The sequence below is a fragment of the Chelonia mydas genome, chromosome 7 (assembly GCF_015237465.2).
Source record: "Chelonia mydas isolate rCheMyd1 chromosome 7, rCheMyd1.pri.v2, whole genome shotgun sequence".
In the NCBI taxonomy this organism is placed as follows: Eukaryota; Metazoa; Chordata; order Testudines; family Cheloniidae; genus Chelonia; species Chelonia mydas.
This window is the reverse complement of record NC_057853.1, coordinates 1,560,862-1,582,766: the sequence shown is the minus strand read 5'-3', so window position 1 is coordinate 1,582,766 and position 21,905 is coordinate 1,560,862. Positions and strand designations below refer to the sequence as shown.

General features: G+C 45.9%; 2 protein-coding genes across 3 annotated transcripts; both read right to left on the bottom strand.

Moving 5' to 3' along the window:
• Positions 1–860: 860 nt before the first annotated feature.
• Positions 861–20,666, bottom strand: SLC25A20 (solute carrier family 25 member 20). Of its 2 annotated transcripts, XM_037905487.2 has the most exons (9): positions 18,098–20,666; positions 14,915–15,007; positions 12,012–12,139; positions 10,083–10,173; positions 7,472–7,589; positions 6,064–6,136; positions 4,666–4,775; positions 2,995–3,119; positions 861–2,089 (listed from the first exon to the last, which is right to left on the bottom strand). In XM_037905487.2, the coding sequence occupies exons 1-9, from the start codon at positions 18,200–18,202 to the stop codon at positions 2,027–2,029; spliced, it is 906 nt and encodes a 301-aa protein (XP_037761415.1). In that variant the 5' UTR covers positions 18,203–20,666; the 3' UTR covers positions 861–2,026. The 2 variants fall into 2 exon arrangements, with proteins under 2 accessions (XP_037761415.1, XP_037761416.1); XM_037905488.2 differs by lacking the exon at positions 2,995–3,119.
• On the bottom strand, positions 2,096–2,988 carry LOC119566848 (40S ribosomal protein S30-like). The gene has a single exon (XM_037905490.1). The coding sequence runs from the start codon at positions 2,981–2,983 to the stop codon at positions 2,666–2,668; it is 318 nt and encodes a 105-aa protein (XP_037761418.1). The 5' UTR covers positions 2,984–2,988; the 3' UTR covers positions 2,096–2,665.
• Positions 20,667–21,905: the final 1,239 nt, after the last annotated feature.

The following is a 21,905-nucleotide window of genomic DNA, read 5'->3' as shown; positions in this document are numbered from 1 at the left end:
TGGGCCTCTTACTTCCCCTTTTCTCTTCCAAGGAGCAGAGAGGCTCCTAAGGTGGAAGGACTGGCAAGATATTTTGGGGAGGGGAGAGAGCATCCAGGGCTGGAGGGGGAAGTGAAGGCAGTCCTGAGTTGTGGGGCTCTTCAAATGTGGGAGGGTCTACTCTGTCCTTCTCACCCATGAAAACAAAACAAACATCTTGCTCCCTCAACTTCTGGGAAAACAAAGGTACCACAGAAGCAGCTGGATGCCTCCTCTCTGCTCTTTACAAGAGAAAGGGAGCGAGGAGCAGGGTCCTGAGCTGCTGGTGCAGTAGCAGGTGAGAGAACATCCTTGCGGGGCAGCCTGGCAGAGACAGCCTCGTTAATGGAAAGCATGCTAAATTAATTATATGCCTTGAGGGGCCTGGTTAGGGACAACCCCTCATTCCCCAGCCGTACCTTCCCTTGGTACCTCTTGAGGAGTCTAGGCAGGGATCTTCTCCCTAACCCAATCCCCCCACCACACCTGTAACAGCTGGTTTGTTTGCCTCCCACCATGAGAAAACAGCCTTAAAAACCATTTTAACCTAGCAGTGGTGGCACCACGAACAAAAACTCAGGTGTTGCCCATTTCAGCCATTTGTCACACATTTCAATGGGTTTGGGGCATTGATGGGGCAGATCTAAAGGTTGAGAGGCATAGAATTAACACCATGAAAGACAGGCTACCCATCCATACATAAATTGTCTGCAGGATTTTAAGGTAGGCAGATCTTAGAACAAAGTGTAAGGGAATATTTGTATGCCCTTTGCATATGCTAATCATGCGCCAAAATGCAGAGTGCACAAAACCACAAGGAAACATTCCAGCTGAGCAGCAGCAAACTTTGAATCCTGATAAAATAGGATCATTTAATCACAACTGGAACAGGTTACAGATTGTCTTGCCTGTCCCTTGCATCCATCGTGTCAACTCAAAATTTGTTATGTTTAACAAGATCTCTTAATGCTGAGCTGAGGAGCCAGACACCGACTTCAGGGCTGACTGTCCCCATTAAGTAAGCCATGGGGGAAATTCAGCACCAAAATAAGTTTAAGTATTCTCCCACTTTGAAATCCTCTCTGTACTTCCACTGACTATCTCCCAGGATGCATCATTCAGGGACATCAGATATAGCATCGATTGCAATGAGTCATATGGTATTTGTAAAGTTGTGTTCTGGATACAGTCAGTGAATCAGGAAGTACCAAAGGGATTTCAGAGAGGAAAGAAAGGATTTTGAAGAGAAATGAGATCAGTTAGAACTTGTTTCTCCGCTGAATGCCCCCGCCAGCTGGGTTAGCAGTACTTAGTCAAGAAAGTTGGGCATAATTCACTTTAACTCTTAGTTCCACAGTGCACCTTTCATCTGTTCAAGGTGGTCACCATACAAGGCCTCCATAATGCTTTAAAAAACCTCCGTACCCACCCCCTCTCCCCAGAATTAGGATTTTTTTTTTAGCTATAATCTGTTCTGTTCCATATTGCCCCTCATTACATGCACATAAAATAAAGGCACCATCAACATGCTAACAGCTGATGAGACTATCTATAACTGATGGAAAATAGTGTCTCACTTCAACATTTGCAATAAAGTGTTAAGCCACATCCTGAGAATTAAGTGCACACTGGCTGGTAATTACTATTTCGAAAGATTTTCAGCACTAACTGCTTCTTCAGTAAATAAAGAAAGAAATTAAGAGTCTCCTCTTCTTCCAGAGGAAGTACTTAGGGACTCTCACTGTAATAGCGATAGGTGTCTATTAGCAGCATCACTGCTATGGTGCATTTGGTTCAGAAAGTAAGTGTACTCATACTTCCTACTCCTCACGAAAACTCTACATTAGAGTTATGGCTCAAGGTTCAGAATGGCACCATTACACCATCCAGAGGATGCGAGTAAGGCAATGGGGATTAGAAAATTAATAATTCCTAGGGTTTCTGAAGTCATCCCTTTAATCCAGCATCATGGTCTTTTTTTCTCTCCCAGGAGGACATTTCCTAGTCTTCACAGACTTGGTGCAATCCAGTTAAGGAACTTCATAGCAACTTCAAAACCAAGGAAACAGGCCTGGAACAGAGAGACAGAACACAAGGATTAGATGAGTCTTAGGCACACAGAGCTGGAATGTTTGGAAAAGGTCTTCTCAAAGCTGAGGGGTACAGCAGCATTATAAACCCCAGACATGGTTTTGTTTCCCCCCTGTCCCCTCCTTGACATGAGTTATCTTGAACTGGAAGAAATGACATGACTGTGTCCCTCTATAGCAGAGGCAGAATTTCTGATCTTCAGTGTCATTTGTTAGGGTCCTTCCATTTAAAATAGGTGCTGATTCAATCTAGCCATTCAAAATGCTGGCAATTGTGTTAGCAGATGTGTAGAACTGTTAGTTTGTTCTAACACCAAGAAGGGTTTAGTGCAAAACCTGTGATCCTATTTCTGTTAGCGCTATCCCTACAGCCTACTTTAGTTTCCCAGCTACAGAGATTTGAGCCAGTATTTTAAAAAGCTTGGAAATAGATCCCCCAGACCATACACCCAGGGGTGTTCACTCTAACGTAAGCAGCACTGGTGAGATAATACAACAGTCTGGAATCATTTCCCCCTCCCTGGGTGACATCTGCTTTATTGGGTGATGTATGCCATTTAGGAGTTAGCATTGGGGCCCTTCTTCGTGCCAAAGCCTGGCACAATATTGACAAAGCGCCGGTTGTACTGCATGCGTCTCTTGGCACAGCCAGTCGTCGTCTTCTCTTGCTTGGCAACCTTGGGAGTCTGGCCTCTCACCTTCCCAGCACGAGCCAGGGAGCCATGGACCTTACCACCCAGCATGCAAGCAGCCACCTCCATGGTGGTAAACTCGCTAATGCCACATTGCCCAATCAGAGATTCATCCTCCTCTTTTGCAACCACAAGGTATTTAGGGTGCAAGTAGCCAGCTCCCTGCAGCTCGCTAGATATCATGGTTTACTTACTGCGTTAGCGGGAAAGGCCCTTATCATAACGGCTGTGAACCCTTTGTACAGGGATGAGACGCCTTCCTCTCTGATAAGCTCCCTTAGCACATCCCTAAAGCCATTGGGATACTTCCCTGGAGCAGCTGTTGACAGAAGAAGAACATGCCATCTATGATTTGTGAATGCAGCCAGCTGAGACTTTAATGGTTACACTGTGGCCTTCCACTGTAATTCATATGGATTATTTTCCGAGTAACAAATGATTTCAAAGACTAGACAGCTTTTAGTATAGTACATCACTGACAACTAGAACAAAGACCGAGTGAGCAGGAGCCACATGCTCACCAGCACTATAAAGGTTTTAAATAATAATCGGGTCATCTGGAAGAAAAGAGGAACTTAAGCGAAGGGTTAGAAGGCTGGAAGCTTCAATCTAGCGTTGTTACTGCTGGTCACGCTAACAGCATCGGCAGGGTGGAAAGTCAGTGGTGTATCAATCAATAAAGCTGATTTGCAAGGAACAACGCTGGTCTGTTCTCAAAAAGAATATCTTCCCACGCACTAAGAGCCAGGAATGGCAGTGGCTTTCCAGTGAAAACTACAGGCTCCATTTTAATGCTGATGTTACACAGATCTGACCAGGTGTTTGAGGAAAGTGATTTTATAGGAACAAATTAGCTGATCATGTGACACGCCACTGGAAAGTATTACCTTTACGAGGCCCTTGACCAGCTACTCCAGAGTAACCCTTCACCAGAGTCACAAACAACTTTTGGAAAGTGACTCAGTGGAGCAGGGGCTGCAATATTCTACTATATCCCATTCAGGCTTTTGCTCCCTTGGTCTGGAGCATCACAGAAGCTAAATACAAAGCAAACAAACAAAACAACACACACACCACAAACAGAAGGATTTTCCTGCATCAGCAACCACTGTTGGATGGCCTGGGACAGAAGCTCTGCCTATGTCCTTGATGTGTGACATAGAAGATGCAGGGATCTTGTCAATGCAAGCTCCAGAGGATAGTGCTGCTAGAGACTGCTGCAGAACTCTGTTCTATAGAAATGTTCCTCTGGAGTAATGCCGAAGAAATCAACCAGAACCTTAATGGCAGCCTTTGCTGCAGCCCGGCAACTCCAAATGTCTGTGTTCGCCCCAGGGACTGGGCTGTCTCTACTACAATTCTATGGAGTGCTGACTGTAGATATTTCCATGTCATCTGCAGATTTGCCAGTCACAAAGCAATGGATTGTGAGAGACATGCATAACTATGGTGGTCCCTGCTCCACTGTGATTTTATTTTACATATCACCTGCCTGAACCGATGCAACTGTGCCCGGTCTTATCTGAAATGATTAAGCACTTTAAATGGGAGTATATTTGGAATAAATACCACCTAGCTCTTCTACAGCACCTTTCAACACAGATCTGCAAAGTTCTTTGAAAGGAGGTATTTTACAGATGGGGGCACAGATGAAGTAACTTGCTCAAGGTCACCCAGTAAACCTGTGGCAAAGCTGGAAATAGAACCCAGATCTCCTGAGTCCCAGTCTAGTGCTGTAGGAGCTAGGCCACACTACCTCCTTTCTAAAATTCTGCCCAGCCATAAGCTTCTCTATTGGATTGTCCACCCAGCCCACGGAAATGCTACATCTTGTGGTGCTCTTACACGGCTGACATCTGACTCACCGGTCTGGAAGCGGGATTTCAGCACATCAGGAGGGATGGCAACAGCCCAGTTGAAGATCCCTGCCATACCTCCGGCGAAGAGAATCCTAGGCACGCTGAGGTCACTGACACTGCAGAAATATTGAATTGAAAAGTTTCAGAGTAACAGCCGTGTTAGTCTGTATTTGCAAAAAGAAAAGGAGTACTTGTGGCACCTTAGAGACTAACCAATTTATTTAAGCATGAGCTTTCGTGAGCTACAGCTCACTTCATCGGATGCATACTGTGGAAATTGCAGAATATCATTATTATATACACAGACACCATGAAACAATACCTCCTCCCACCCCACTCTCCTGCTGGTAATAGCTTATCTAAAGTGATCATCGAGATGGGCCATTTCCAGCACAAATCCAGGTTTTCTCACCCTCCGCCCCCCCACAGACAAACTCACTCTCTTGCTGGTAATAGCCCATCCAAAGTGGTCACTTTGGATAGGCTATTACCAGCAGGAGAGTGAGTTTGTGTGTGTGGTTTTTGGAGGGGGGTGAGAGGGTGAGAGAACCTGGATTTCTGCAGGAAATGGCCCACCTTGATTATCATACACATTGTGAAGAGAGTGGTCACTTTGGATGGGCTATTACCAGCAAGAGAGTGAGTTTGTCTGTGGGGGGGCGGAGGGTGAGAAAACCTGGATTTGTGCTGGAAATGGCCCATCTCGATGATCACTTTAGATAAGCTATTACCAGCAGGAGAGTGGGGTGGGAGGAGGTATTGTTTCATGGTGTCTGTGTATATAATAATGATATTCTGCAATTTCCACAGAATGCATCCGATGAAGTGAGCTGTAGCTCACGAAAGCTCATGCTCAAATAAATTGGTTAGTCTCTAAGGTGCCACAAGTACTCCTTGAATTGAAAAGGTGTCCATCTTTAAACTAATACATAAAGACCAGAAAGGCAGTCTGGCTAAGAGCGAAGACATTACAATGGTACAGACCCAGCGTGAGAGCAGCCACTGTAGGAATTCAGAATGAGAAACTTGTGGCCATAATGTGCTGTCTCTCCATGAGAAAGGCTCAACTCTTATTGCTCTCTCATACTTGCAGCATGACAAGGATGCCTGAAAGACCAGCTTTTAGCACACAGCAGGGAAGCGGAACAGGGGTGCATCTCACCCTGAATGCTTTTCTAATTGTGCCATTAAGAGGAGTGCTTCAAATACCATTCAACAATCAATCCAATCCCACAGTGAGATGAGTCATCTTGATGGGAAAGCCAATGACAGTAAACTCCTCAGCAATCACAATAGACACTGTTACTCCGGTGATTTTGCTCTCTAGCCATTTGCTTAGCAGGAGAAATTGACTGGCAGTGTCTGGGTAAAGTCAGCATTGCCCTGACTTAGGATTTAACTAACCTCTTCCCCTCAGGGGTCAGAATGTTTTTCAGCCATTCATACGTCATGAAGTACATTCCACTGGCTGGAACATCTAGTTGGGAGAACAGACAGACAGACTAAGAGAAGTAGGAAAACGACACCTGACCACCTCTGCATGCAGGGAAAAAAAAGACAGAGCGGAAAGGAAGTATTCATCCCTAAGGGGAAGCTCTGGGCTCGCATCAGCTGCCAACGTTAGGGATCATTCTGCACCAGCCTCAGCAATGCCAACAAGTACCACTAAGTTCCCTTTCTGAGCCTTCCAGTGCAAACTGTCCGTCTAGATGGAACAGCAAGAACATTTTCAGAAAGAGCAGGGGCATGGCTGCAGAAACACCTATTCCTGAACCTCTGAGTCACCAGCCCTTCCAGTCACACTGTTACCTTGACTACGAGACAGGACTAAGCTCCCTAAACTGGAGACTGGGCAGATCAAGCCAGTCTCAGTGGCTTTGTGACGTGTGCACTGCCAGTTTGTTCCAACCAAACTTTTTGCTTTTTTATATTCTCACGTATACATGAGAATGCTCAAGCCCATGGCTAGAATCAGACAAACAGTTCTCTCAGGCATGTTGTCCTTGCTGCTAGCTTTTATAGTCATATGAAAGTCATGGGAAAGATAATTTCCTGGGCTGGTGGAGATGCAAAATGCTTAAAGTTTCTCTATTTGAGGAGGCTCAGGTGAAATCACTGCCCCAGATGGGGCGTATTTTAGGGGAGAAAGCATCCAAACATATCTCTGACCTGACCCATAAGGCTTTAATTTGTTCATTATAGGTGTCTTTTTAAAAAAATATATAATAGGAGAGAGAAAGGAACACAGTGGACACACAAGATATTTTTCCTCCACACCAAAAATGAGTAAAGAAACTCACTCTTTCTAGCTGGGAGAAAGAGTAATTCATTGTAACTGTATCTTTCAATAACCAATCCAATTGACCATCACAGACTGGGAGTCTCATGTACAAACCCCATCCCAAAGCGAAGAAAAAGCTAGCTTCCTATTTTTTCTTCTCTGTCTCTCAGCTTCTTTCCCCAGACCCATCGTCCCTCGCTCATCCTGGAAGTCTATTGTAGCCTTCTGCGGCTTGGATTTTATTGGTCTTTACCTCTCAAGTCTCTGTGTCCATTTCTTGCCCTCCTCCCCTCATTCCCTTTTGTACTTCTCTAGTCCTCTTCCTCCCACTACCCACACCAGGATTGGGACATATCCTAGTCTTCATTCTCAATCCCCAGGAGATGCAGGGGCAGCTCTGAAAACTGCAGCACATGAAACTGATGCACAACATATCTCTGGCCCAGAGTGAGATTTACGATGTTGGGTCAGTTTTGTACTGATGCTTCTCTTCCTGCAGGGGTACTATTAGAATACATTTACTCCAGGTACCTCTCATGAGGGTGAGCACGGTTCCTTTGTATATGCCTCGAATTCCAGCCTCACGGTACAGCTGTTTCACACAGTCCATTGGGCCACCGTATTTAATTTCACCTGAAGCAGCCTGGATCTGGAGAATTAAAAGGATTGTTTACCAGGCATAACCCAAATAGTAATTTGGAAGCCTTGTGTTTTCTAAAGCTAAATTGTCAAGTGGAAGTTAGCAGCTCAGCTCTTTTCAGGTAAACAGAAGCCACCCAAGGAATGTATGCCACCAGGCTCCTGCTGATATATAGACAAACTGGTACAATGCATGTGAAGTCACCATATTCCCAGCCCACTTTCCCTCCCTTTTATCCCTGTAGTCTTTCCTCAAGTCGGCAGACACCTCTGTGATCTCGGCCTGGGGTTCTCACAACAAAAATGTTGGTGGCCTCAAAGTGTAGCCACAAACTCTTGAAGGTGGCCACTCTCACAATTAATTAACTTTAGAAAAAACAATTAAATATGCACATACATAGGTCCAATCAGTGTAATTTATTTATGTAGGGTTTTTTTGCAGACCTAATAAAAATAATAATGCATAGTTGTATGTATTCCTTACTGGAGCTAAAGAGAATAGAAACACAAATAACACGATGTGCATGTTCTCGTCTTTTGTCCTTGGTTGGGTTTTTTGGGGCGGGGAGGAGGGGCACTTTTTTGGTTGCCTTTTTTAATGACTTGCTATCTAGTAAGTCTATATTTGTATGTTTGTTAATATTACTTCTCAAAGGAGCAGACTTGGTAGCTAGAAGATAGTGAAAAGTGATATTAAAAAACATACAAATACCACTTTTTACAACAGACTTACTCAGCCCTGTTAAGCCGAGGACAAATTAAACCTGGAGCGGTGAGTAGGGAGGCAGCCAGGGGGTGGGGTGGCAGCAGGGGCCAGGGGCAATGGGGTGGTGAGCCCAGGGCTGGGGCCAGAGTCCGAAGCCCCACAGCTGTAGGATAGAGCCTGCTGCCGTGTGGCCGGAGGACAGAGCCCGCCACCCCAGAGCTGAAGCTGGAAGCCTGAATCTCACTGGGAAGGTGGGAACTCACACTGGCTGCCTGCTCCTCTGGTGTTTGTGGCTCTGCGGCTCTCCCCTGCCTGCAAATCACTGCCCAGGAGACTGTGGCCACAAGAAAAACCCCTGATGGCTGCATTTGAGAAACGCTGATGGGCTAGCATAACTCCAAAGAGCCCCAGCAATAACCAGTGATAAGTAACACTAGTCTCTGATCAGAAATAGGTACCTGTAGTCTCAGAATAAGCCCCCAGCTGTCAGAGGTGAGAATCCAAAAATCCCTCTAATGCAGGGGTTCTCAAACTTCATTGCACTGTGACCCCCTTCTGACAAGAAAAATTACTTCATGACCCCAGGAGGGAAGACCAAAGCCTGAGTCCACCCAACCCCCACTGCCCTGGGTGCAGGGGTCAAAGACCGAGCCCTACCGCTCCAGCCAGGGGGATCAAAGCTGAAGCTCAAGGGTATCAGTCCCAGGCAGGGAGCCTGCAACCTGAGTCCTGCTGCACAGGACTGAAGCCCTCCGGCTTTGGCTTTGGGCAACGGAGCTCGGGCTTCAGCCCCAGGAAGTCTAAGACAGCCTTGGCGACCCCATTCTAAGGGGGTCGCGACTCACTTTGGGGTCCCGACGCTCAGTTTGAGAACTGCTGATCTAATACACACTTACTAAAATTTCTCTCCTCCCCAGATTGAAAAGGATTTGCTTCCACAGGTGTTTACTGAACCATGCACTGGCTGGATCGTGTCAAATTAAGAATCAGATGCTTACCTAATTTCCACCAGTTTAAGTTTGAAATAACTCAGCTGAAATCAGTCAAGTTACTCCAGATTTACACTGATTAGAATATGACTCCAAGAAAATTTCATAGAACTCAAGACAATTTTTATGAGTAAAAGATGTCCTGTGATAATGCTTTGCATGTTGGAATCAATGTCTAACATCCATTAAAACACTAAGAAGTACAGCAGTCAGCGTGAGAGAGGGTAGAGATCAGAAGGTCTCGCACAGACAGTTTTTTCATTTGTTCAAATTCGCATTTCCCACCAGGGTTTCAAAAACCAAGAGCTGTGATGGGTTTAAAGTTTATGGTCACTAGACTAGTTTTATAATAGCTTGTATTATATATTTTTGAAATAGGTCCTTCTGTTACATACAAGGATTCCAAGGAACTATGGGCAAAATCTTTATCATGCAAGAGATTCACGGACCTGAATGTTACTACAAAGGCTTTGTTTTACATGAGAAGATAAGACACACTCTAGATTTCAGAAGTGCCCAAGAGGTCAGCTGGCATCCCAGGGTGATGCTGCTTATATGCTGAATGGTGTCTATAGGAGTGCATGTTGTATTTACCAGATTGTCAAAGGGAAGCTGTATAGTGCTTCTTCATGACAGAGTCACATCAAGTTATGCCTCAGCCCTGCTGAAAGGGGTGCTTTCTAAATTCAGTACTGAGTAAATTTGCTAATTAGAGGAGTTATATCTTCCTAGCAAGGTCTTTTTAAATCAGACAACACTCCTGAAATTAAGGGTGGGAATTTCTCCCCATCCACACACACAGTCTTACCTGTAAAAGGCACTTGATCCTCTCTCCTGGAGCCATGATTGCTGTTGTGAACACTCCAGATAACATGCCAGCAGCAAACAGCTGGGGATATCTGCGCACAGAACACGGGAAAATAAAGATCCCAAGATACATAATCCAATAAGCATGACATTTAATACAGTCAGCGTGAAAGGACTTAACGCAATATTAGAGTAAAACGTATAAGAGTTCAGAAATCCAAAAGGTATGGTTCCCTCAGCAAGTATACTTCTGCTGTTGTGCATTGATAGTATTTTGTATTACTCAATGTGCTTATGTTTTATGCTACAATATACAGAGTGCGACTAAGTCATTTGACCCAACTATGGGGCGGGCCTCCCTAGGGAGGCCCGAGTGATGTGCCCCCCCTTTTGGGGTGGGGGCGGGAGAAAAGAGCTCTGGCTGTCAGCCCTGGATGGCTGGGGCTCATACAGAAGGGCCATGCACACCTCGGATGTGCGGGGATGGGATAAAGGTGACAGGTGGAGCTCCATTGCCCAGGGGCTGACAGTCAGAGCCCTGCCGCCCGGCCTCCCCCCCATTCCTCACGAGGAGGCAGTGGCGGGGCTCTAGTTGTCAGCTTCGGGGTGGCAGCAGCAGTGCAGTAGGGTGGCAATGGAGCGCTAAGTCGCTTATATCACTTTTCACATTGCCACCCTTACTTCTGTGCTGCTGCTGGCATGGCGCTGCCTTCAGAGCTGGGTACGTGGCCAGCAGCCGCTGCTCTCTTCTCTGCCTTCCGAACTGGGTGGTGGTGTATGTATTGTAGGGGGGTGGGGGGGAAGCAGGAGGTCCCTAAGGAATTACAGACACAAAGAAGAACACTCAAGTAAGTTTGAGAAGCACTGCTCTAGAACTATAAGTCTTAAGGCCCAATTCAGTAAAGCACTGAACAATTGAGTTCAATGGGAATCAAATACATGAAACAAGCTTTAAAATTTCTTGATTTATAAGCAAGCTTGAGAGAACCATGATGGATTTGGAACATTTGAGTGAGCAAAGCTCTTGAACAAATGTACACACAAGTATATTATATGTGCATCTGGAGCGCCACTTCTGTTAGAAAACGCAGCAAGTGGAAGAGTAGTATGGATGAGTGGTTACAGGATTTTCAAACACCCTTTGTTCTTCCTAAGGCAGATTTCTTCAGATGGGTCAGACACTGGTCCTTACTAGAGACTAAGTCTATGGCAAGTTGAACATTTCAAAAATAAACCTAATTTTTTTTTTTAAATTAAAAATCTTCTCATTCATGAATAACCTGTCACAGCTACATAGAATTTTATCAGCCTTCCACAGAATTCCAACTTGGGGCCAAAAAAGGAGCAGGAGAAATTTTGTTCCAAAAAGTCATTTTTCCAGAAGGGTAAGTGTGCCTGAAAACAGAGGCTGATCGTAGAAAATAAATACCTTTTCAGCCATAGCTTAGAGAAACACTCCTGCAATTAATAACCTAACCTACAGAGTGGATGCAGTGAGACTCCCACTTACCACTAGCAGGAAGGAAAGATCATGTCTTGTGACCACCAGATCTGTCAGATGGCTATGCTGGAATATACATGTAATCTTTCCATTCAGTTTCCCTTAATAGCAAGGCTGTTCTAAGTCATTATCATTATGTAACACATATGGTATTCAGTTACAACTGAGCTGTTCTTTAATGACTGTCTTTTTGCACAGGAGGGAACTGCACAGTATTTGCCCACCTGCTGTCTGTTTTTAGCCTGTGCTATCAGTACCACGCTTTTAGGAGCATTACCACCACCAGTGTTTTGGGGGTTTTGTTTTTTTTAAATTATATTTATAATCCAGAGAGGAGACATTTACACCACAACCGAATGTGTAATTCGACACAGCAGGCTAGGAGCCGTAGAAAAGGTACCCCAAGTGTCTGAACAACTCAGAACTTACGTTAGAATGTCATCAGGATTCCTCTGCTGGAGTTTTTTCCCCAAACCAAATCCAAAGAAGCACACAGCAAACATGGGAGTCACTCCAATAATCGGAGCTGCCATTCCTTTATACAAGCCTCGGACTCCCTGCAAGAGACCGCAGGTTATCACAGTGGGTTATTTAGGTTTCATGCAGCATTCTTCAGGGTGATAAATATTTCACCACATCGAGAAGCAAATAACGTTACTATACAAGACGATCACAGCAAAGGCAGCCAGCTGCATGAATGAAAGGGATTTGCCATGATACAGTTCTGAACACAGCCCAGAGGAGTTGTGGGAAAGCTGTGCCAGGACTTCTTGTCCTCCCCAGGGCTAGCACTTCCAAAACATACCTATCAAAACGGCACTAGGCTAAGCCCTAGATTTTCTTACTCTCCAGATAACTGCCATCCTGCCTCCATGGATTATTCACATTTCTCACCAGCACTAGTTCTGCTCTCTGCCACCCCAAATATAAAGTAGCTAGTTAGTGCCCACCTTAAATACAGTCCTGTTAGAAACATGCGTGGCTCAGTGTGTCTCAAACTTATTACATATATATACACACACACACACAGAGACGTATTGTATTACAGAGTCTTCAAAAGGCAACATTTCAGTATAACCCTGACACTCATAATGTATACAGTGGGCCAGACTCCTCCCTGGTGTTAGGCAACTGATTTCAATGGACTTGCAGCGGGGATGGATTTGGCCCACTCTATTTAACCCTTTCATTCCCCCCCACACACACTAAGCATTCTCAGCTCCATTTGATATATTTCAGGAAGCAGACCATGAGGAGCAATTTGTCAGGACTTTCACTGCAGATCTGACAAAACACAAAGAAGGTACACCAATGTGAGATTTCTAAAGATAGTGACAACACTCGACCCAAGGTTTATGAATCTGAAGTGCCTTCCAAAATCTGAGAGGAAGGAGGTGTGGAACATGCTTTCAGAAGAGTTAAAAGAGCAACACTCTGATGCGTAAACTACAGAACCAAACCACCAAAAATGAAAATCAACCTTCTGCTGGTGGCATCTGACTCAGATGATTAAAATGAACATGCATGGGTCTGCACCGCTTTGGATCGTTATCAAGCAGAACCCGTCATTGGGAAGGATGTATGTCATCTGGAAGGGTGGTTGAAGCATGAAGGGACATATGAATCTTTAGTGCAGCTGGCACGTAAAAATCTTGCAACACCGGCTATAACAATGCCATGCGAATGCCTGCTCTTACTTTCAGGTGACATTGTAAACAAGAAGCGGGCAGCATTATCTCCTGCAAATGTAAACAAACTTGTTTGAGCAATTGGCTGAACAAGAAGTAGGACTGAGTGGACTTGTAGGCTCTAAAGTTTTGCATTGTTTTATTTCTGAGTGTAGTTATTTTTTGGTATGTAATTCTACATTTGTAAATTCAACTTTAGTGCAATATCTTTATCATGACAGTACAGTAACTCCTCACTTAACGTCTTCCCAGTTAATGTTGTTTCATTGTTACACTGCTGATCGATTAGAGAACATGCTCGTTTAAAGTTGCGCAATACTCCCTCATAACATTGTTTGGCAGCTGCCTGCTTTGTCCACTGCTTGCAGGAAGAGCAGCCCGTTGGAGCGAGCTAGTGGGGGCTTGGAACCAGGGTGGGCCGGCAGCCCCCACATCAGCTCCCCTAAGTTCCCTGTGCGGCAGCCACCCAGCAGGCTATCAAGGGCCTGGCAGTTCAGGTGTCCCTTCCCCAACTCATACCTAATACACCCCAGTGCGTTAACAGGAGTGTCGTATGCAAGATGCAGGAGGTAACTGCTCAGCATCGTTGAGACCCCAGCTGGAATACTGTATCCAGTTCTGGGCACCACAGTTTAAGAAAAATATAAACAAATTGGAGAGTCCAGAGGAGAGCAAACAAACATGTTAAAGGGTTTAGGAAACCCGACTTATGAGGAAAGATGGGGAACAATGGGCATGCTTAGCCTTGACTGAGGATGGACCTGATGACAGTCATTAACATTTAAGACTGTTATAAAGAGGATAGTGGTCAATTGTTCTCCATGTCTACTGAAGATAGAACAAGAAGTAATGGACTTAATCTGCAGCAAGGGAGATTTAGGTTAGATGTTAGGAAAAGCTTCCTAACTATAAGGGTTGTTAAACTGTGGAATAGACTTCCAAGGGAGGTTGTGGAATCCCTGTCATTGGAGGCTTTTAGAACAGACTGGACAAACATCTGTCAGGGACCATCTAGGTTTACTTGGTCCTGATACAGTGCAGGGGGCTGGACTAGGGTGACCTACTGAGGTCCCTTCCAGTCCTACATGTCTGTGATTCCACAATGGTGCCTTCTGGCCTTAAAAAAACAAAAAAAAACAAAAACAAACAAAAAGCCCTAAAACCTACGAATCTGAACTAGCACTTCCTCTTTTGTCTTGTCACAGAGGGGATTATGGGTTCTAGAAGAAATTGGAGACATGGCTTGGGTCAACAACAGTCAGTCTCTATTTTAGGAGTTCCAGAGAGCTCTCCGTAGCACAGGCATCAAAATTCCACCACCTACAACAATACAGCCAGCAAACAACGGCCAATGTTCATTACAGCCTTTAACTTTAGGTATTAACACCACTGCATTTCTAACTTTAAAAAAGAAAAAAAAAAGCAAGATCAAATTACACATTCCAAAGATTATTATGTTCTCCCTCTACCGGTTCTTTTCAGATTTCACAATCCGATGAAAAATTTGAATTAGAACCATTTGAATTGATAACCTGAGAACTTTATGGTCTCAAGGGGGTCCAGATTCCCACAAAATTCCACTCCAATGACGTACATGAGCAACTGACATTTTTGGCAGGCATAGCAAGTGCCAGTCTACAGTACCTCTCGAATGAGAGTCTGTCTGAAACAGTCGAAGGTCCCAGAATAGAGTGGAGGCTGCCCAGCCTGGGGTTTTGGTTGGGTCTGTAGTCGGACCTGTAAAACAAGAAGGGAAAAAAAACAATTTTTTTTTCTTTTAAGGTACATGACTTTTTTAGGATTAGTTCCAGAGAGCCACATTAAAGTCATAGGTTTTATAACCAGACATTGTAATATTGGTACAAGGGTTAAAACTCAGTATTTTAGCTTGTGCAAATATCTAAATAAGAACACAAATACCTTAAGTTATTTCAATATCGTTATAAATATTACACTTACTTTAAATTCAAGTTAATACTCTCTAAACAGCAGTGTGGTTGCTTTAAGCACTTTTGAGATCCAGTGCCATTTCTATTCCTCCCTTTCCCCATCTGCTCAACTCAGTATGCAGGTACTGTCACCAATGAAACTTGGTTTTATTTATCTTCAAATTAAAGAATATAATTAAAAGGAAAAATAACGTTATTGTTTAAAACATCTCATCTCCAGTATCATCAATCCGTAGATCAATAATGCAGAACAAATACTTGTTACATTCCAAAAAGCTTCCCACTCATACCACGATGGGCCATCATGCTCTGGAAGTTGTACTCTCCACAGGTCTGATGTCTATATTAAAGAGGAGACCCGATGCAATCAGGTATATCCCTTTAGCTTATGGCAGGTCATCAAGGCAGCCTTCTGTTGGGCAGAGTTTGGATACTTCTGCTTTGCGGTTTCCTGGTCTTCAGTTACTTCTTTATCTACCTTTCCCCACCCTCTCAATCGCTAGGCTCCTTTGCCACAACAGAGTTTAAAACACATGTAACAATTAGTTACTGGGGCTCAAGGTCACAAATTTCCCTTAATTTCTGATGCTTTTTAGAACAAGAGTTTTCCTTTCCATTCATCACTGATTTTTCTAGCTGCTAACTGGACTTTTCTGAGTGTCTTAAAAGGATAAACATGCTGGCTTAATGAAGACAAGCAATACACAGATTGGAACAAATACATAGTTACAACAGATAGGTGCTAACATTTTGAGAGGAATCGTGAGCTAATGGTTATCTGTACCTCAGTTCTCCAAGTGTAAAACAGGGATAATTGCACTTCACTACCTCACAGGTGTGTCATGAGGATAAATACATTAACATTTGTAAGGTGCTCACATACTACAGTAATGGGAGCCATGTAAGTACCTGAAATAGACAGATTCTTAGAAACAGAGTGGTACAAAGAACACTCTTACACGCTCCCCCCCCCCCACATAGGCTGACAAAATGAAACTCTTCACACACAGATACAAGTGAGCTTAGCAACATTTTCATTTAAACTAATGGCAGGGAGTTCCAGCTACCACAGGCTGAGAGTGGAAATGCTCCAAAGAGAATCATCAGTATAGTATGATTTTAGACTGAAGTGAAGTTGCCTTCATATATGCTAGTGTAGTAATTTCTCTTTAAAAAAGAGTCATTTGTATATACGATCCAAGTGACAAAACAGAGTATCAGACATCCCATTCATGTCTCTCCTTTAAAATAAAGTAATATCAGCCCGTGAAATTCTCATTAACAAAACAGGATCATTGATATCATGAGCTAATGATGAGTGGCACGTCAATGCTGCCTCTGTGTGGCAGGAAGTATACACCTTAAATTGACTGAGTTAGCTGGTGAAACCAAGGGCTTCTGAAAAACAGCCAGACCTCACATGTTTGAACAGATCACTTATCATTCTAGAGGGCACAGGCGTTATAAACACTGCCACAGTTGCCAGAAGCTAGATGCAAATATTGCTGCCAAGATAAGAGGACACGCCCTGTGATAATACTGTGTGTGGGATATATCACAGGTCAGTCAACTCAGAGCTTTCAGGGTCAGCCCCATTTTCATACAATAAGAATGGGGGGGTGGGGGGGAAGGGGGGCAATACTCAGCATCCATGTCCCCATACAATTCTGCCAGAGTCTCTGCACACACCTCATGGCTAGATGTTCTCAAAACTGGTTGCCTCGTCTTGTGAATCCCATAGTGTCAGTTTTACCCAATGCACAGTGACTGTTGGCATCTTTGCCAACCCTCTCTCAGCTGCTCCTAGATTCCACAGCCCAGAGGGGGACACTTCAGCCTGGTCAGAAGGCTTTATGCCAAAACGAGAAACGACCCCGACGCCCTGAACAGACAAGGTGGGCGAGATAACACACTTTATTGGACCAACTTCTGTTGATGAAAGAGACAAGTTTTGGAGACCCCAGGGCATGGCCACTAGTTAAGTCAAGGGGATAAAAGGCCACAAGGGTTGAAGAAGTCTCCCTGCTGAAGGCCTAAGGGCTTCTTCTTAACCCCCCTTAATAGAATTCAGGCCTGGCTGGTTTGAGTAAGCGTTTTTGCTCTTAAAACAATGTCGCAGCCGCAAATAATGCCTTATAATGTAAGATTTGCTAACGCCAAGCTAAAAATAATAGGAGATAGTTACAAGGCCAGGCAGGATGTGCTGGTTGTTTAAGTTGCTAGAAATGCTTGTTAAAGGTTGCAAAAAATAAACATTGTTGTAACCCATATAAAAAAGGCAAAATATTTGTGCAAAGTTTTAATTGGCTAATTTGTAATGCAGTAGCATTACAAAAATATAAAAGTGTGTATAATGACCTGCTCTGGTGTGCAGGATTTGAAATTCTATTCTCCCTGTACCTTGTTTGCAGCTGCAAATAAACTTTTCTGCTTCTCCACCCTATTGTAATTATTAAGTGAAACACACCGGGTAAGGAACCTCTGCTGTTGTTTTGCCTGGGCACTGGGTGCCAGCCACACAAGCCTAGGAGTGGTTATACACCCCCCCCCGCGCGGGGCAGGCCGGGAGCTGTAGTATTTCTCTCCCCTCCCCCCCCCGCGCGCGGGGCAGGCCGGGAACTGTAGTATTTCTCTCCCCTCCCCCCCCCGCGCGCGGGGCAGGCCGGGAGCTGTAGTATTTCTCTCCCCTGCCCCCCCCGCGCGCGGGGCAGGCCGGGAGCTGTAGTATTTCTCTCCCCTCCCCCCCCGCGCGCGGGGCAGGCCGGGAGCTGTAGTATTTCTCTCCCCTCCCCCCCCGCGCGCGGGGCAGGCCGGGAGCTGTAGTATTTCTCTCCCCTCCCCCCTCCGCGCGGGGCAGGCCGGGAGCTGGCCCCCTCACCTTGATGGTGTCCAGCGGGTGCCCCACGAACACCAGGCAGACGCCGCCGAAGCCGCCGGCGAAGAAGTTCTTCACGGGGCTGATGGGCTGCGGCTGCTTGGCCATGGCCGCGGCGGTCCTCGGCGGGAGCGGAGCCCTGCGCAGCACACCCGACAGCGGAGCCCTGGCGCTGACCTTTACCCCAGTCCCGCGCCGCAAAGCATGGCGGGACGCGGGGCACGCTGGGACACTGGAGGACTGGCCTGCCGGAGCCGCGCCCGACACGGCGTTCCGGATCCCTCGGGCCGGCGGCGCAGCCGGTTCGCGCTCTCCGAGGCGCGATGCGCATGCGCTCTACTCCCGCTTGCCGCCGGCCGGCCCCTCGCCGTGCTGTCCGGGCGCCGCAGTGCCCGGAGCTGGGCTGGTGGCCGGCGCTAGGCCGCGCCCTGTCCCAGGCGGGGAACTGAGGCACAGGGAGCCGCGGTGAAGGCCGCTCCAGAGAGCGGGGTGCAGGCCGGCCCGGAGCCCCCTTCCCGGCTTCACACGGAACCATTTCCCGGTGCTCGGCCGCGGCCCCCAGCTCCGTTCCCGCCCCGCGCGGCGCGGGGGAAGCTCCCTCGGGAGCCCTGGGCCCCACCGGATTGGCTTCCCAGGAGGCCCGCGTGTCCTTGGACGGGCCCCGCTTCTGAGTCCGCGCTTGCAGGCCAGCCCCGAGGCCGAGTAACGTGTCGTCGGGCCGCTCTCCTGGCCGCTTGGGCACAAGGTGGCATTCTGGAGCTACCCCTCGGCTGCCGGTTCTCTCCTCCCGGCTAACAACTGTTCTTAATTTCCCCCGGAGAGCAGGGGTGGGCATAACTGCTAGGCTGTCCTCAAGCGATGTTTTAGCACCTGTCTCCCTTTAATTCTGGGGAGCGTCACTTGTCATGAGGATAGGTGAAGAAAAACTAGCCGTGCTTTGAAAGAACTACCCGCTGAGGGGTCCCTGTACCATACATTACTCCATATCTGTGTCTGGTGGTGGGAGGGGTGTCTGAGAAGGGGTCAGGCCCAGCTGCTATTCAATTTTCCTGATACTGTTTTAGGAAACCCCTCTTCCTCAGAGAGCTCATACCATTGTGGCTCTTGCCCTCAGAGAGGAAAATTCGTTTCTGGTTTTGAGTGGTGATGCAACCACTACCGTAGCTAAGGCTGAAGTGTTTTTACTAGTGGCTTTTCCTGACACTGTAATTAAAGCAGCTGAGCCCTGTCTATACCATCATGTACACCATTGGAAGTAATGTATAGCTGAATCATTGCTGGAAACTCGGAACAGTAGAACCTCAGAGTTACAGGCACCATGGGAATGGAGGTTGTCCATAACTCTGAACAAAACAAAGCTCCGGCTCCAGCAGTTCACACTCTGAGCCAGGTTCTAGAGGCACCTTCTTTCTGGACAAGCTTTTCCCCCTCCCCACCGAGGGGTGGGTGGTGAAAATAGTGCCCCCTCCCCCCCATGGGCGTGTGTGTGTGTGAAAACAACCCCCCCTCCCCCCCCCCGGGAGAGGGTTGTGGAAAGCAGCGCAGACACCAATGCTGTCTCTGCGCAGGCAGGACTCAGCTTTGCCTGAGAATCTCAGCATCTTCAACTCCTAGCGGTAAGTGGGTGCCGAGTGGGGACAGGCAGCCCAGACGTGCCTACCTTTAAGATGCAATACAGGCACAGTACAGTACTTGCTTTTTTTGCAGCCTCCATTGCCGCCTGATTGATTACTTCTGGTTTCACATGGTGTCCTGTTGACCAGTCAGTCTGTATTTCTGGCGTTCATATTTTTGAGGTTCTACTGTAATAATTTTCCAAATGTAGACAAGGCCAGGTGAAAAAGTGAAATTTTTCAGAGACTGTTAGTCTCTAATCAATCCAAAAGGCCATGATATAGATGTTTAGTCACTCCCTGGCCTGCCCATGCTCCCTAGTCTCCCTCATCCCATGGAGGTAAGCAGAAGGTCACGCTGAACCCATAATTCTCGCATGGCAATGCCAGGAGGTGTCCCAGAGTCCCTTTGCTCCCCAGCCAATTTAATATTTTAGTAAGGGGTATAAGGAATAATGACCCAAGAGCTGTGCAGTATTTAGCTGCAATTCTTTTACGTTATTCTCAGGTAATGGCGGGTGGTTTGTTAATGTCATCAGAAAGCCCACAAGGGACTACAGCAAAAGCAACTGTAGGAGGAGGCTTACTGAAAGAGGTGAATCTTGCATTACACTTTAAAGATGGCAAGTCTTGGACTCAGTCTGGTCTCCAGCAATTGTGGATTCCCAGCTAAAGTCCCTCCAGTGGGAACAGCCTGCCCCCAGTACTTGCATGTACAAATCTGGACTCCATTAGCTTGAGTATCTTTATAGAATGCAACTGCTGTGATGGAGTGCAAAACAAAAGCTGTTCTTTCTGTGAGGATATCCCGCTATTGGATATGATGACAAGATAGAGCACAGCGGATGGGTGTGATGTGCTTATGCTAGTCTGTTCTACCTAGCTGGAAGGCAGTTGCTTATTGTCGTTTCCAAATTGCCTTCAGGATTAGCCCAAAGGAGTGATTAAAGTGTGATTCACTGGCCTAGTGTGTGATCTTGTCTCACTCTAGCAGCTGACCCTAGCAAGAATGAGACCCTGCCACTTACTCAGGGGCAGCTCTGCCAATTTTGCCGCCCCACGCAGTCGCCGCCGAATTGCCGCCATGCCTGGAAGAGTGGCGGAGCTGCTGCCCAAAAGCCCCCATGGTGGGATGAGCGGTGGAGCTGCCGCTGAATTGCTGCCACGGGACACAGACTGCTGCCCCATTCTCAATGCCACTCCAAGCACCTGCCTGGAAAGCTGGTGCCTGGGGCCGGCCCTGCACTTACTGATAGCAAACACTCCTCTGATTCAAGTGGTAAGCTCATTCAAGCACTCCTGTTCAGTGCTGAATGTCCCAGGTTTGATTCCTGCTTACGAATGTTATCTATGTTATATATCAAAAGCATAGCTCTCTCTGGTCAAGTCTGTACCTGAGAAGAAAGGGCAAAGTTAAAAGCTGGGAAAAAGCGTTTCTGATCAGTGCTGCAGTTTGATTGTCCATGAGCATGAATAAGTCTCATCAGGGACAAAGCTGGAAAACATGAGGGCACCGTAGTCTCTCTCTTGATCTTCTCCTAGTATCTTAAGACTGAGCACTGAAGGACGAAGGAAGTGAAAGTCATTAGTGAAAAGGAAGATTAATTATAATCTTATGGAATCTATGTAAGGAGAGAAAGCCACATCATTTAAATGGAAGAGAGGGGAAGTTGATAGCAATAAATAAAAATCAGAAAATAGTAATTGTAGAAAATTGACAAGGGAAGCAAAAGGACACACATAGACGAAACATATAGCCAGCAAAGTTAAAGACAATAAGAAGGCATTTTTAAAGTGTATTAGGAACACGAAGAATCCTAACAATGGTACTGGTCCATTACTAAATGGAAATGGTAGAATTGTCAGTAATAATGCAGAAAAAGCAAAAATGTTAAATTACTATTTGTTTTGTACTTAGGAAAAAACAGATTAAGTAATCATATAGTGGCAATGAAACGCCATTGCAATAGCAACTCAGGAGGATATTAACAGAAGCTGTTAAAATTAGACATTTTTAAATCTGCAGGTTTAGATACCTTACATCCGAAAGTTTTGAAAGAGCTGGCTGATGAGCCTGTTGGACCATTAATGTTGATTGTCAATGTCCTGGAACAATATGAAAGTTCCAGAGGACTGGAAGAATGCTGCTGCTGTGCCAATTTATAAAAAGGGTAAATGGGATGACCAGGGTAATTATA

Bases quoted from the DNA above. Each gene is read 5' to 3' on its own strand.
- LOC119566848 (XM_037905490.1), bottom strand. From the start codon at position 2,983: ATGATATCTAGCGAGCTGCAGGGAGCTGGCTACTTGCACCCTAAATAC.
- SLC25A20 (XM_037905487.2), bottom strand. From the start codon at position 18,202: ATGGCCAAGCAGCCGCAGCCCATCAGCCCCGTGAAGAACTTCTTCGCC. The intron at 10,174-12,011 runs GTAAGTTCTGAG...TTCTGTGCGCAG, and splicing joins AATCCTGATGACATTCTAAC to ATATCCCCAGCTGTTTGCTG. The intron at 7,590-10,082 runs GTAAGACTGTGT...TTAATTCTCCAG, and splicing joins GGATCAAGTGCCTTTTACAG to ATCCAGGCTGCTTCAGGTGA.